The sequence below is a fragment of the Dipteris shenzhenensis genome, chromosome 10 (assembly GCF_047967505.1).
Source record: "Dipteris shenzhenensis isolate YYH24624 ecotype China chromosome 10, Dip_SZ_1.0, whole genome shotgun sequence".
Classification (NCBI taxonomy): Eukaryota; Viridiplantae; Streptophyta; class Polypodiopsida; order Gleicheniales; family Dipteridaceae; genus Dipteris; species Dipteris shenzhenensis.
In genome coordinates this window covers 51647058-51663191 of record NC_141605.1, presented here as the reverse complement: position 1 = coordinate 51663191, position 16134 = coordinate 51647058, and the positions used below count along the sequence as shown (strand labels likewise).

The 16134-nt window shown below is 41.2% G+C and overlaps 1 protein-coding gene across 1 annotated transcript; it reads left to right on the top strand.

Annotated features, from left to right (window-relative positions):
* The first annotated feature begins 989 nt into the window (after positions 1-989).
* LOC147897958 (uncharacterized) lies at positions 990-3540 on the top strand. The gene is made up of 2 exons (XM_087380483.1): positions 990-1099; positions 1488-3540. Exon 2 carries the CDS (start codon positions 1488-1490, stop codon positions 3468-3470), a length of 1983 nt encoding a protein of 660 aa, XP_087236609.1. The 5' UTR covers positions 990-1099; the 3' UTR covers positions 3471-3540.
* The last annotated feature ends 12594 nt before the right edge of the window (positions 3541-16134 follow it).

Sequence of the window (16134 nt, the reverse complement as noted above, 5' to 3'; positions counted from 1 at the left end):
TAAGTTACAATGACCGACCATAGTATGGTGGAAGAAATAAAAGCGAGCAAGGACCAATCTAACTTACTGAGGTTTGTCCTCATCTTGTGGAGCGTCCGCAACAATGATTTGGTCTACCATGCCCTCCTCACTTGCAACTTTAATAATCACAATTGCAAGTGTTCCCATTACACTAGATTGCCAAAATTGATCATCTCAGCAGCCCAAGGAACATATGTGTAAAGTGAGTGATCGGTAAGCAAGTGAAGATTCCCTTCAAAAGGTTCTCCTCTAATGATGCATGTAGTAGCATCAACAAGTAGAGAGAACCTTGAAGTTCCACCGTCACTTGTCCCTCTTGGCATGACACTTGCTTCCTCTATGCTATAGAACTCTCCAATTTGCAAGAAATTAACAAATTGGTGAATGTAAGTATAAGGTATGAGCAATGTCACAATATGAGAACAAAACTTGTCAGTCAAGTCTCCTTTCAAGAATCTGGGATATTTTCGGGTAGTTAAGGTGGGGGTGTGTGTGTGAGTGTGCATGAGTTCAATCGGGGGCTAGGCTCTGGCGGCACCGTAATACAAAGAAAAACACGAGTCCGCACGATGGCAGGGAGATGAAAGTATGAGTGAAAAGCCTCCCACGAGCTTTTCACGCACATTGAGGGGCCGTGGGAGGCACTGATTGTGACAGGAGGTTCATCTTCTGCGTGCCACCTTGGAATACGGACCTTTCCCTTAGTCTTCTAGCGTTTGATGTTGACCTGCGACTCATCCTCCAGCGAGATGTCTGATCTGACACAGATTGAGACTCGCGAGCTCACAAGATGCATCTTCCTTGGTAGAAGAGCCAACGATCGGACGGTGGAAGAAAACTTCCACCCGACCGCGGCCCTTGACCGGAAGGGAGTTAGGTTAAGTGGGGGAGGGGGAGTTAAGAAACAAGAAGAAGCGATGGAAAACGTATAAACTGGATTTTCTTGAGGAATGAAGGGGAAACTAAAGTGGTCTTGTTGAGAGTGTCTCTACTATGCAATGCCTGCAGTTGGTGGGTGAAATCAGGCTCCCTCCGCCAACACCTTGTACCATCTCCACTCTCCTCCCTTAGCTCCAAGGTTTGATTCTCATCTCTCTCTCTTTTTGTTGCCCTTTTCATCCTAGTTTCCCTTCCTTTTCCTCCTCATTTTTAGGGTTCCCCCTTTCTCTCCGCACTCCATTTTTCCTCCCATCTCTTCGGCATTGCTCGTCCTTTTCCTTTACCATCGTGCGCACCCCCGTGAGTCCGTTTCGATTTCCTATTTCCCTTTCATGCTTCGTTGGGTTTTCTCGTGCAATTCGCATTGGCTACGTTTTATGCTGCTGTTCGTGTTTTCCCCCCTAACGGCTCGTGTGCCTGATTTTCAGTGATCGTCTTTTTTTAACTCCCTGGATTCAGATTGTTATTTTTTTAGGTCCAGAAATGAAGTTTTTGATGATCTGCAGAAATATTGGTTCTGTGAATAGATGTCGCTATATGTGGGGAATCTTTCATCGCATGTTCAGCATCGAGAACTTGAAAATGCATTTAGAAGATTTGGGAGGAGCAAGTTGGAGCTGAAAGATGGGTATGGATTTGTTGTCTATGAGGAATACAGAGAGGCTGAAAGAGCACTAAGAGCCTTGCAAGGGAGGTTAGTTTGCGGAGAGCGGCTATCCATATCATGGGCAAGGAGTCATCGTCCTTTCCAAAGATTTTCTGGCAAGGGGAATTCTTTCAGGAGGGGTTCCTGGGACAAGGATCAAGGTCAAGTTTCCAGAAAAAGGCCAACTATAGAGTCAGACAAAGGTTCTGGTGAGGACAGAAAAGAGTATAAAGGTCACGAGGAGGTGAAAGGTGGTTCAAGGGCCAGTGAAACCAGGGAAGATGCAGTTGAAACAGTTGTGAGAGAAGAGGAATGGAAAGATCAGGGGGCAGAGAAGTTGGCATTTGAAGAGGAAGTAAAAGATCCAGATCCGTTAGACAGTGGCAGGTGGGGTCTAAGTGAAGGATCTCCTGAGCAGATGGTGGGTGATGGCACGGGAGATTATGAGGAGGATCTCCTTGATGACAGGGAAAAGCTAGACATTGATGGAAGTATACATGACAAGTCACATGGATCTCCTGTAGACAGAAGTGTGGATCGTCCCTCCCGGACATTTCGGAACTCAGATGATCAGTATAAGAGAGGGCGAGATGCTGTTGGAAAACCTCAGGAGAGATGCTTCAACTGTGGACATCTAGGTCATGTTATGAGACAATGTCGAGCAAGAATGAGAATGAATATGTACCCTAGGGAGGGTTTTGACGGCAGGAGAAACCAATTCAGAAATCTTCGTGGTGTTGGATTCAGAGGGATGGGTGGACGGTTCAGAGGCATGGAGGGGTCAAGAAGAGTTTTCAACAGAGATATGGAGGGAAGTTATGGAAGAAGGAATCTAAGAAGAGACAGTTCTAAAAGTGACAGAAGGATGCATGATGAAGTAGACAGAAGGGTTCGTGATAAGAGCAAACGGAGGCATCGCAGGTCTGAGAGCCAAGGGGATTCTCTGAGCAGAGAGAGGACGAAAAAAAAGCATAAAAGATCTAGTAAAAAGTCTTCACGCTCAACAAAAAAGCGGCGAAGGTCATCTTCAGATTCACCATCTGCCTCACAGAGTCGATCTCGAAGTTCATCGAGCTCACCATCACGCTCTCGTTCTTGTTCTCAATCTCGTTCATTGGCATCGAGATCGCAGTCCTCCAAGTCTCGATCCAGATCTTCAAGCTTGGCATCTCGTTCTGGCAAATCCCGATCAGCATCATCTAGGTCACGTTCAGTATCGGCCAGCTCTCGATCCAGGTCTCGCTCACGAAGTTCCCGTTCAGGGAAGTCCCCCACCAAGTCACGGTCGCGTTCAGTATCTGCCAGCTCCCGATCCAGGTCTCGCTCACGAAGTTCCCGGTCCCCCACCAAGTCAAAGGGTGAAGCAGTTGGTATGTCAGAAAGGGAAGAGAAACAGGTCACCAACATTTTAGATGATGCAGAACTGCAGGAGAAAGATGGTTCCCAATATTCATCAGAGGATCAGGTTATGAACGACCAGTCTATGAAGAGGAAAGAGAGAAGGCGGTCTGGGTTTAGAGACATCAAGAAGCAGAAATGTCGAAGTGGCAGCGATCTTGAGGAGCTCTATCATGAAACAGAGAAACTATCTAACGGTAGAGACTACAATTCTGGAAACGTTACAACAGGTGCTGTTGAGGCTTCCGGCATTAGAGGAGTTGGACGTGATGTTCGAGAGGCAGCTGCAGAGAGTTTTGGTGCTGCTCGGCTATGGCCCTGGGAGACAATCTTACATCGGCGGCTTAAACGGGGACCAATTACTACAGCTAATTATGAGAGAAGAAAGTTACAGAATGAGGAGTTTGGTATTGAGGATAAGTTTGTGCGGAGCAGCAGTGGATGGTGGGAGAGATATTCTGAGTAGTGCAAGTCACCTGGACATTCTGTAAAGCAGGGCTGCTCTGAAATCACTGGATTTTGGTGATGTTAATGAAGCTATTGTGCCTCAGCCTCTCTCTGTATGTGTGTGTGTGTGTGTCTCTCTCTCTCTCTCTCTCTGAAAATTATCCTTCTGCATTGTGTGTAACTTTGACAGAACCGCCTCACCCCAATAGGCCTTTGAGAGGTTCTTCCTCCTCATCCTGGTCAAGTCGAGGAAGCTGCCTTTTATTCCATTATGCTTAAGGGTTGAATGTTTCTGAAGTGAATTCCCTTTCCTGTTAGAGCGGAATGTCTTCACAACCTTCTCTGACTCCTCATGTACCTTAGCCTTCTACTCCTTGAATTTATCAAATGTTTGAGACTTATTTGCCATGCAGTAAGCCCAAATCATACGGCTACAAGCATCAATGAAAGTCAGAAAGTAACGAGAACCTATGAATGGATGAGTTGACATGGGTCCGCATATGTTGAAGTGTACCAACTTGAGTGGAGCTTTGGCCCTCGATGTGGCCTCCTTTGGGAATGGCTTCCAGTGTTGCTTGCCCTCTAAGCAAGCCTAGCAGAGTCCATCTGTGCCTGCTATAGCATCTTGGCCTTCCAAATGGGATAGTTTGTCCCATCGAGGTTACCTGCTTTGAAATTTGGAATAGTAGTAGGAGTGGTGGTGGAAGCGGCAGCCGAAGGAGAAGAAGTGGCAGCGGTAGCCATAGCTTCTGAAACTTACTGAGAAAAAAAAACAAGTCTCTCTGGAGCAACCAAACAAGTGCAGCACAAACCTTTCTTGAATCAGGGTGCTTTTCGAACTTGAAGGGACTCCTTCCTTCAGAGTGAACGCAAGAGTTCCAATGACGGCTGTAATACTGTCATAAATAGAAGCCTAAATCTCTCAAATCTCACTCAGAGCGGAATGATCTATGAAACTCTTTCCAACCACTCTAGATGCTCTCACAAACTGAAAGCTTCAGTCAGAGAATAGACCGCAAAGAGATGAGAAGAAGAACTGAGACTTTATTTATCCACTTATGTGGGAAAACCTGCTCACAAAAGAGCTGACAAACATCCAGCAGAGGTGCTGGGCAGAAACAGCAACCAAAGTCATTGCCACGCTAGTTCTCAGAGACTGCAAGACTCTACACATACTTCCAGGTCCACGCTGCCAAGTTGGAGAGGCTTCAGTGTTGCTGAACAAATGTGGAGAACTGTGGGGGCTATTTATAGCGAAGAACCCTGCCTTAGAACAGCCGACTGGTTCTGTATATCTACCCGACTGGGTCTGCCAGGTTTCTCAACTAGAACCGACCATATCTGCTCCTGCTTTGACCTCTGACTTGTTGCAGCCTACTGCCATGCCTATATATAGGGCCTGGTAGTGCCTCTTTCTGGCTGTCCTGTCCTGCTTCCACGTAGTCCATCCCAGCTCCATCGTGGCTGTTCCTGCAGTCCCTCCAGGTGCGCACAGTTCCCCAATCTACTGCTGATTGGTGCACAATACCTTATGGTAAACCTCACCCCTCCCTAGTCTATTGACCCCTCGTCCTCATTTGGGGGCTCATAGGTGGGTCATATCCTCTTCTTTTGGGGGCTCACAGGTGGGTCAGTGCCCCCCCCCCCCCAATTCCCTCCCCTCCCCTCCCCACCCCCTGAAAAAAAAAGGAAAGCTAAAAAACAACCCCTCTCTTGCTGCTCTGTGCTGCCAGCAAAGATATTTTGTTGTGAGAAATAGAAAAGACTGGGGACCTTTCTCTACATTAAAAATGTAACTAGCAACTTAACCTAGATGGGTACTATTCCAATAACTATCTCTTGAAGTTGATCCTCTGTGGTCCTACTGTCTCACAGGGTGGCTGCAAAAATTGGATGGACAAGGAAGTATTGCCACCGCTAGTCATTGCAGCAAGAACCTGCTTTCATTCATTACAGAATTGATGTCTTGACCACCTTCTGCAAGGGCATACAAAAGTTTCACTACACAAAGAGCATGCTCAGCTCCAAAGGTAGTGCTCTGACTCACAACTAAACTTATAAGTGCTAGTATTGCCAGCCAATGCCAAACTTTTAGATTGTATCAACACAAAAACAGCTTCAAGTAGTCTTGTAATGTCCCCGGATCCTTCTATGGTGGGCCTTGGCTGCATGGTGGAGGAACAAGATCAGGTTTCCTCTTGTCCTCTGCTTGGGTTAACTTCACTCAAGTCAGTCCATATGGGACTTTCAAGTACGGGTCAAGTACTTTCTTTGAAGAGAGGTGGTTGCAATCCAATGTGCTTCCTTTGAGGGAGGTGGTTCAATCTACTTTCTTTGAGGGGAGGCGGTTGCAGTCTTCTCTGGTGGTACTAGAGCATGGTGCTATGTGAAGCTCGATTCATGCGGAATTATTTTACTGGAGCAGCCATAAAGCTTCCTATTGGCTCATGAGGCTAGAGAAGAACAGGAGCAACAAGCTCATGAAGAAAGGGAAGAATGAGAGCGTGTGGAAAGAGGAGTGGGAGCATGTGGCTTGAGGCTAAAAAGTAGAATACAAGCTTTGGACTGAGAAGCATGTGAGAAAGGTGGAATTCTGAAGGAACGAGAGCTTTGATAGCTCTGGTTCAATGTAAGAGAGTGTTGGTTAATTCGTCTAATCCATCTCCACAGGTACATTTCTTGGAGAAGATAAGTTTCTTGATGTATAGTGGGCAGCTCCCTTTATCTTGGATAGAAGCCAGCTCAACAATATTTTCAAGTAGTGGACAAAAATACAGCAATCAATGCCTTTCAGCGATGCTCCTTGATGGTGAAGCAGTCTTGTAGTGGCATACTATATGTTGAGTTACACCAACTCTCATGGCAGACAAATCCAGGTGTTGGGTTCCACTATCTCGGTATGTTGCATGGTTTGCAGCTCAATCCTTGACATACTATAGTTCAGCCCAAATCAGTTAATCGTCATGCGAGTCAATCCATGCAAACTTTCATTCAGCTTTAGAAGATGAGGATTCAAAGCTTTGAAAGTCCTTTAACATTTCAAGTATCTGCTTTTGTGACACTTGCAGGTCCTTGATGTCATCCTTACCTATCAGGTATTCGGTGATAAAGTTCTCTGTGCAATCTTACTCAACCAGAACTTTCACCTTGTTTGACCTTAATCTTTCTGTGACGCAAATAAATCTAGCTGACTTGCTGATTCATCCAACCATAAACTCCCCCTCGGCGAAATGACAACTCCCCAATGATGCAGGAAACAGATCTGCTAACATTTGGGTTGTTGATACCTGCGGTTTTGCCACTGGGAGGGCAACACCTTTGTAGTGTTTTTTTCCCAGAGACCCTCCTTGAAAAAGGAGCACCTCAGTGGGTTATTTCACCTTGCTGACCATTGAGAAATTCCCCCCATCTCCCCTCTCCCTGCGGAAAAAAAGAAGGCAATGGGTAAGGATGGGAAGCATTTTTCCTGTTGGGGGGGCGGGGGGGGGGGACATGCATGTGCACACTTATGTGGGCAAATGAGGAAGGGGCTAAGTCGTTTTGGAGTCGAGCTTCTAGAGAAATCAAGGCAAATCATAGTCGCCCCCAAAAAGGTCCAATTGCATTGCTAAGAATCATTTTGCACTCCCTAAGCAAGGAAGAACAGGGTGATGAAAGTTTGTGACAGCACAAGAAAGCTTGCGAAAGCACACATCAAATTTGGATACAGCCACGTGATATCCCCCCATGGATTCAAGATCGGTCTCAAGTTAAGAACAGCTCGGTATTGATGTTCAATAGTAGTGCATTGTTGTATGCAACTAACCCACCACAATGGAGGCCCACGAATGGGTACCAAGAAAGTAGCTGCCCAAGCTGCGTATATCTAACTCATGAACTGTTCCAGAGTTGTTATTGCCATGGTTTTTAAATCAAAAGAGTGAGGCCATGAATACATCTTATAACCCAGCATCTTGGCCTCTTATTATTCAGATCAAATGTGCAATTCTCGTATTGAAGATGACTTGGTTTTGTTCGCTAGCTTGTTGTCTGTATCTTCGTGCATAGTGCAGAAGGGAACAATCCCTTCTGGGTGTGAGTAGGTTCAGAATTATTAAGTTTGCCATTTGAGAATTCCCTTGTGGGTGGTCCATTCCTCTCGTTGTAGAATTTCAAACGAAGAATGAACACACAAAATGATAGTACTGGATGCTAGGTGCCTCAGTCTGTAATGGTAGGACAGAGTTTGTGTTTCTGGTAAGGAGATTGTACATTGCTGGCTGTCTCCCACGTAGACACATGAGTAGTCCTGGAAACAAGTCTCTATCGGTTCTGTTGTTGATGTTTGCGTAGTAGAGTATTGAAGAGTTGTCTTGCATCTTAGCTTGCTTATCACTTCGATCTATGGCGGCTGTTTGCTGTGCTGCTGTAGTGCCAGCAGCTGCAATTCAGCTTAAAGATATTCCCCAGTGGGATTCTAAAAGGTACACAATAGATTGTTGAAACCTCTTTTGCCTTGAATTGGTGCTGGAAATGAAGCTTTAAGAGATGAGCAATCAGTGGTGAATTCGACCGGCAGATGCTTTTAACAAAAGGAAAAATCATTGTTCCAGCAAAAAGAATGTACTTGCTTCGGTACGTATTTGTAGTGATGTCTGGTGAATTCTGGTAGCAAGTCAATGTGCTAAGATGGACCCTTTAAACACCCCGTCCCCCCAAAAAGTCATGTTGAGTGGTTTTAATGCAACCTGGATGGAGTTGATACCCTCCTGACTGGTTGGGGCCATAAAGTTGGGTCATATTCTCCCACTGTACACGAAATCTGATGGTTTAGGTGTAACATAGGTTATCTGAATAGCTTCTATAAACAGATGTAATAGCTAGATAGCCCTTTTGAGAGTTAGGTAGCTTTAGGATATTCACATATTCAATTCTGAAATTCCTAGAGATCCTCGGGATGCTCTATAAATGGGGAACAAGTTCCACCATTGTACTATCTCTGATCAGCAACAAAAAATAGAATTTTTTTTTTTGCAAAAAACAAAAAATCGAATTTGAATTTCAAGACAAATTCTTTCTACCAACCTGTCTTGTGAATACCTAGCTGGTGGCTAGGGACTGCTGAGTGTCCAGTCGACCCTCCCTACAGTTGAAGAGGTTCTGTCCTTGATGTTTCCTTATTTTATTATTTCTGACTTACCATGCTAATACCAGCTGAAATGTGCTAAGCAGTTCTAAGCAGTCTAATTAGCAGCAGTCCTAGGTTGTAGACGGACTGCTGTTACAGGTGGTATCAGGGCCCTTTCTGGGATTGTTTTGCTTTTTTTAAAAAAGTTTTTTCTGAAAATTGGAACATTATATAATATATATGGAGGATGCATACATACAAAAATACATCATGTATACATGCATGCATGCAAAAATCTGTTGCTGGATGATGCTCCAGTCAGCTGCTGCCATATGACACCACCTGGAAGACGGAAAATTCCAAAATGCTCAGATTTTATTATTTTTGCATCATCAAATTTCTCATGTCCTCCTGACCATAGTGTGTACTGATTGCTGAAAGTTATAGAATTTTGATTGATTTGGACTGCGTGATCTCTGAAGCCATGATCTGCATATCTAGCGAACAGGGTTATACCAGGTTGTTACAGAGGGTTGCTGGAGGGTACTAGGGCTGCGTACTGGAAATCAAATTGGGTTGGTTCAGGTTACCAATGATCTGTGTTTATAACCATCAGATTGACACTGTAGCTTACGTGTGTTGTTGCTTAGGTACAGTGGTGCTGTATACCAGGTATCAAAGTGATTAGAAGTACTGCTGAGCTGCATTTTAGCTTCTGGATGTTGTAGGTGCCATGTGATCATACAGGTGTCTGTGGTATGAACCTTGTTTGTTAAGTGCATTCATGAAAAGTTTGTTCATGATGGTAGCCAAGCTCAAGGCTCTTGAGGAAGTTCTGTAGCTTGTTGAGTTGTGTGAGCGAGAGCCTTGGTGTACGGCAGTCTAATGAAATTGTAGTGCATTATGGGTTCAAAAAGAAGGTATTTCCACAAGATTTGGTTGAATCTGCTGAGTTGAATCTGTGAGTTTTCTTCAATCAAATCTGATAAATTTCCAGATTATGGAAGGAGCTAAGAGAAAGGTTTATGTTTTGTTTGTGGTGACAAGTGGAACACTGACCACAAGAAAGTCTGCAGAGCTAGGACTTAGCAAGCTGATTATAATTTAGGAAATTTTAGAATTTGAGGGCGAGTAGTTCCACTGATGATTAGGCTATAGGATTCCTGAATGCGCCAGGCAAATGAAGAGTGACGATAAGCCGAAAATCATGTATATATGCAGGTCGGTAGGCAGGCCTAATTAAAACTGTCAAATGATGAAGAGTGTCTTATTCCTACCAACTGCCACAAAGTAATGAGTTTTATATTCCTACCATGTTGAGAAGGTGCAAAATCTCTTTGAGGAGGATTAGAAAGAAGGCAGTCCCAACACTTCTCTGAGAGAGAAAGAAGTGGTTAAGGATACTTGGGCCTGGTTTTTTGTAACTCTAAAGATGCATTTAATAGGTATTAAATGGTCTTCAGGTCCAAGCACGCCCAAACTGAGAAGGGGACTCACATGGCAGGAAAGTGTTTGCTCTTGTTGATAGTGGAGTAACTCACAGCATAATTACAACAAGAGGGGTGCCTATTGATTTAGATTATGGAAGTTGCTATTTGAAGTTTTTAATGCTTCCGGTAAGACTCTAGGCCGAACTCATAGAGTCACCATTTCTTTTCAAAATGCACTTAGAATCAGAAGCTGATTTTGGGTTGCCCAGCAATCAATATTAGTCCCTCCAATCAATGATTGTCATTCGACTTGAGAAAATTTGAATCTTCATTCTCGTGTGGGAAGGGGCGAGAGAGGGGGGGGGGGGGGGGTTCTCAATCTCTGTCTCTAGGTTTGCATGTGGGTTTTGCTCTGCCAATCTCCTTGGTGCCTTGATCTTGGGCTTGGCCATGGAGGATCGAGAGAGTGTGCGAGAGAAAGGGTGGAGTGTCAGGGGCAAGTGGGATGGGGTGTGGGAGTGGAGAGCGAAAATGAGGGTCCATTAAAAAATATAGGGCCCAATACCCTAATTTTTAAAATACTTGTTTTTAATATATACTGTAAAAAAAATAAAATTGGTGCAACCTTGAGCTAAACACTTATACTTAACATCCAATAACTCAAAAATTTTCATTTGTATTGCAATTCATTGGCCACTATACATTGGCTTTACTACAAATCACATAACTATAATTACAAAGAAATTCTGAAACTTATGCATGGGGATCTATATTGGAAGAGTCTATACCATCATTTTCATTTGCCTCCAACCATATCTCATCCATATGCACCATTGTGTATGACAAGTCGCACGTCACCTTACATGATTCTACCTTGCATTCTATGAGTTGTATATTCTTCTTCAACGTTCATGTTAACATCTTGCACTAGATGGGACACTAAGGACTCTTTGAATGGTAGTGTCGCAATTGTTCTTATTTTGATACGCTTATACTACCATTGAACCAATTGAACCATTGGGCTTGACTTAGTTTTACTATCTCCGTGTTGGGTCGCAACGTGCTTGCCAATGCAATCTTTCCATGTCCTAAGTGGACCACATTGTTGCTTCCATAATTCCATGCCATGTATGATGCACGAGTGTATAAAATGTGGTCACATAGAAAAAATAATAATTAAGTATAGGATCATCCAATATGTACATCTCAATGTTAAGTGAGAGATTACCTTGTCTTATGTGAAATGATTATTTTTCCAAGCAATCTTCATATTTCGGCTAAAGTCATTCACAACATTGATGAAACGCTCTACAACATCATGTTCAAATCTTTTCTTTTGTGGTAAAGATACCAAGCTATTAAGAGTTAATCACATGATCCTTTTTAATCTTTTTTGTTTCTTCCCTCCTCGTTCACAACATGCATTATGTAACTTTCTCCATACATCAAACTCATACAAGCATTGTGTAACTTTCTCCATACATCAAACTCATTAGCATGTTTGAGCTAGTCATTCTTCTTCTTCGCAGAAATGAATTTTAAAGCCTTGACACCACCAAAGCTTGGCTTACAAGAAACATTGCCTGTTTTTTCAGATTTTTTCTCATTGTAGGTACTCTCATTGCTTTTGATTCTTTTTACCACCCTTTGTAGGTACTCTCATTTGTATGCACAATGAACAAGGATGGCTTGTATTTGCTCCATGTACCACATTAAACATATATTTAATAGTCTTGAGTTCAGCAGCTAGATGCCATTCTACACGGTAGGATCCATGGTCCTCAACTTCAAGCAACTTAGCATTGTTATGACCTTTGATCACACTTGGGATATTAGTCTGGTAAAAAAATCACTTCAAAATGGAATGTGACTCTTTCGGCATCTGCAAAAATAGCTCACATTCTATTTTAAAATATTATAAGCCTTTTTACATTACCAATTAAGATTCAAATTTTCATCTTATCTCAAATGTAGCCAACCACAAATCTCTTGTTTCGATTGCACACTGGACTGTCTTGTATCATTAAACTCAATTAGAAGGTCGAGTATTATATTCATCATTGTTAAACTTTCTAGTTTTTGACATTTGACCACCTCACTTTCATCAAGCTTTAGTGCGATCTTCAGTTGACCATTGCATTCCTCCATAGGCATATCATAAAGCTTCATCATGGCTTGCAAAACTATTCAAACATCCATTACAAAGTTGTTGATTGTCAATTCCAATTCTTTAGACTCTCCAGCCTTCCCTTTCAAAGTTAGTATACTACATACATGTTGGGGCTTACTGACTAAGTCAAGTACGCCTAAATTGAGTGCATGCTTGGCCTTATTAACATCAGTCTGATTAGGAAGTGGGATTTAACTTTTGTTCCCACAAAAAGACATGCTTTTTTTAAGCTCTTAAATATGAGCCAATATGCCCTTGTACTTGTCTCTGCAGTATCACAAACTCCCTGTGCACTAGTGCATTGAAATGCTCAACAACTTTGTTCATTGACTTAGATGTTATCTCTGATTTTAGACTTTTGAATTTTGGATGTTGTATAACAGACTTGATATTTTTTTTGTAAACACTTCACCCATAGCACCAGTGTTCATCATGTATAGACATGAGTTCTGAAACACTCCTACAAGCTCTTACTCAATGCTTTTCTTGGATATTTCATCCACTGGATGCAATTTCCTCTTACGTACTCTTAGACCCATTTGAGTATCCTTCATGAATGATAATTTTTTTTCTAACTTTTTGATCTCATCCTTCAGAGCTGTGTTTTTGATGTATAAGTGAATTGCATTTATAGTGTTCTCTACTAATTGAGCATCTAATGTTTGAACCTTTACCAGTAATTCCTGATTTTTCTTCTCTATGCCATCATACACAGACATTTGAACACTTATAGCTTGCATAGATGATATCAAATGTTGATTCCAAGCCTCCAACATTGCAATCGTTTTGTCTCTTTCATTAAGAAAAGATTAATAATGGCTTCATGAGCAATCAACCTTCGATAATATTCCAACAAACCATTCTCACCTTACAAAAAAACTTAATTAAGCTGGTCCATCCATGGAATTGAGGAGTCTGACAAGTTTGTGGATCTAGTGGATATATCATCCCGTCTAACCACAAATCCATTTGTGTTTTTCTTTGATTTCGAAGAGCTACTAAATCACTTTCACTTGCTAAGGAGGATTCATTTCTCTTTAAAAATGAATATCCACCTGTTTTTTATTTCTAGGGGCTTGCATGATTTCATACACTTTTCACTTAATATAATATAACATTGACATCAACAAACAATATACAAATATGACATGTTTCAAAATAGTATCAAACTAAGCAAAAATAAAAACCTCAATTGCATAGAAAATCTAATGATTGAAATCTATAAATTCAAAAAAAAAAAAAGCTCATCATCAAACACTGTTAAACTATGTGAATGAACAATACCTGACAGGGATCTTTGAAAGAAAATTGTGATCAAACTTGTCATCCTCAATGGTCCCTCTTGTAATTTAGAATGATGAAGTTGATGAATTTTGCTCCAAAACTAATTATATGCTTCTAGACAACTCAAAAATCTATTTTAAACCATCTTTTATAAAAACCTCAATGGTAAGAGTGTATCAATCTTTCTTGCTCTTCAAACCATCTATTAAAAGAAAACAACACAACTACCAAAACAAACTACAAATTAATTGTTTCTTCAAAGTTGCATCATAAAATCTCATTATTTTCATTGTTTTGCATTGTTCTAAAGGTTTTCTTACCTCAATCTCTTTCTCCATGCAAGTTGCTCTGATAGTCCCTGATGTGTGTAGAATATTGTTAAACTACATGAATGAACAATATCTAATTATTTGAGCAAGGTTCTTTGAAAGAAAAATGCGATCAAACTTGTCCCTCCTAGTGGTCCCTCTTATGTTCCAAGAATGCTGAAGTTGATGGTTCTTGCTTCAAAACAAATTATATGCTCCCAAGCATATCAAAATCTATTTTAAGAAATATTGTGTAGAAAACTATTGATAGTAAAAGTGGAAAAGATTCATTTCTCATGAAATTTGTTACAAAACAAATAAATCTTTCAACATTTTCAAACCATGTGATAATACAAAACAACACAACTACACAAAATGAACTACAAACTAGTGGTTTCTTTAAAGTTGCATCATTAACAAACAAATCTCATCATAATCGTGGTGTTGCATTGTTTCAAAGATTGTGTCACCTAAACCTTAATACATGTTGTTTGGATTGACCCCAAACCTTCACAAGTGGTTCAAAATCATGCACCCTTAGAGATTGCTGTAGGGAAAGTGACCAGTATTGAGAGATGGGCAAAAGAAAGATTGATTTTCATGCATCAGCAACTAGAATATCAATCTTCTTTGATCCTTTCTCAAAGAATCTCATCCAGTAGCTCCTTGTAAGCTCCAAACACCCTGCATCATTCATGGTTGGCATAGAACATTGATTGCCTTGACTTCTTGAATGAAACGATTTCAGATTGTGGGAGAATCTCAGACAAGAGAGGAAGTGGTGAGATTTGAAAGAGAAGCACCCAAACTAGAGAAAGAAGAACGTAGGGTGAATCTCATTCAAAAATCTTAAAAGTTTTCAAAGAATGAGAGTGAAATGGGAGGGAAACACACTAGAGAAGATAAGTGATGAGATTTTGGCATGAGAGTCTATCCCATGAGAGGAAGAACAGAGAAAGCAGCTTCCTATGCTTAGAAACAAGCAAGAGATTTGAAAAGAGTGCTAGAGATTCACCTTATTCTTCCATGTCATCAACCCATGGGCTCCCTATAAGAGAGTCCTTTTTTAGTCCAATTTTTTATAAATGTAAGCTCTCCTTCAACTTTGCTATTAATAGGTCTCTTATCTTTAGTTCCGATTTCTTCTCCCTCATCATCCTTCCTTCCCACTCCTCTTATCTCTCTCCTATGTGCATTGTCCATGTTGAATAATATGCTCTTATGGACATAATGATTGCTCCTAAGTTTTCGGACCTATGGCTCCCCATTCATTCTCCATAACTTATCTTGGATCTCTTGTGATTCTCTTTGTGCATGAAAGGGTTTAAAGGTTGCTATCTCACATTTTAGTTTCTCAAACCTTAGGATCTAGGCTGAGTTCAAGACCTTGCATCGTACTTCGCCCACCTCATTAAATATTTAATTAACACACTTGCAATGATGTGACCCTAATGCGATAGCACAACATTTTCTTCCATTACCCCATGTATCTCTTGTTTCTCTATTGGAGCTTGTATGAAATCCTTGGTGATTATTTGCTGAATGTGACAGCCTCATTACACTTGGCCAAATTATAAGTGATGCTCACTACTACATACACTATCTTGTTATGATTTTTTACCAATGCTTTAAAAAAAATGACAAGGAATCGATATAATTGTTGATAGATGCTCGATGACTTACAAAATTTTCCATGTCTACATTTGAAACGATAGATTTTGATTTTTCATAGTTTATTGCATGGAAATTGTGATCCATGAATACATGAACTCTTGAAACATGAGTATAGCATTACATATTTTCATTGCATAGTTAGTTATGTGAATCATTATTAGATGAATCTTTTGCATGATCTTCTAACACCATCATGTTCATCATGTGCTAAGTATTCTATCTCCTCCGCAAGAAAGATTAGATTGTCCACATCTAGGTTTGAGAAATGATCTAAAAAGCTTAAATTTTCAGTATCTTCTAGAGGATGCATAGCCATTGGCTCGTAATAGGGGAGGAGCATTGTACACATTGATGTTTTACATCTCTTCCTTGACGTTCTCATCTTCAAAGACAAATGTCTTCCTTGAATCACATACCACCATTTTGTATCCAATCGATGTAGTTGAAAAATAAATTGAGTAACTTTTTAGGTACACGTCATTCACTTTCACTCTTCACGGAATACTTTGTGCACTACACTATTCCTGAGGCTATTTTACTGGCATGAAAGACCAGATTTCGTGCCTAGTTGAATAGCACTCATGGAATCACTATGCAATGTTGGTACACCTGTATGAATCCCTAATTATCCCACTAGCCGATCAAGCCATATAGTCTCCTTGCAATCCTCTATGGCTATAACATAGTAGACAAAGCAATGCACTTAGGTG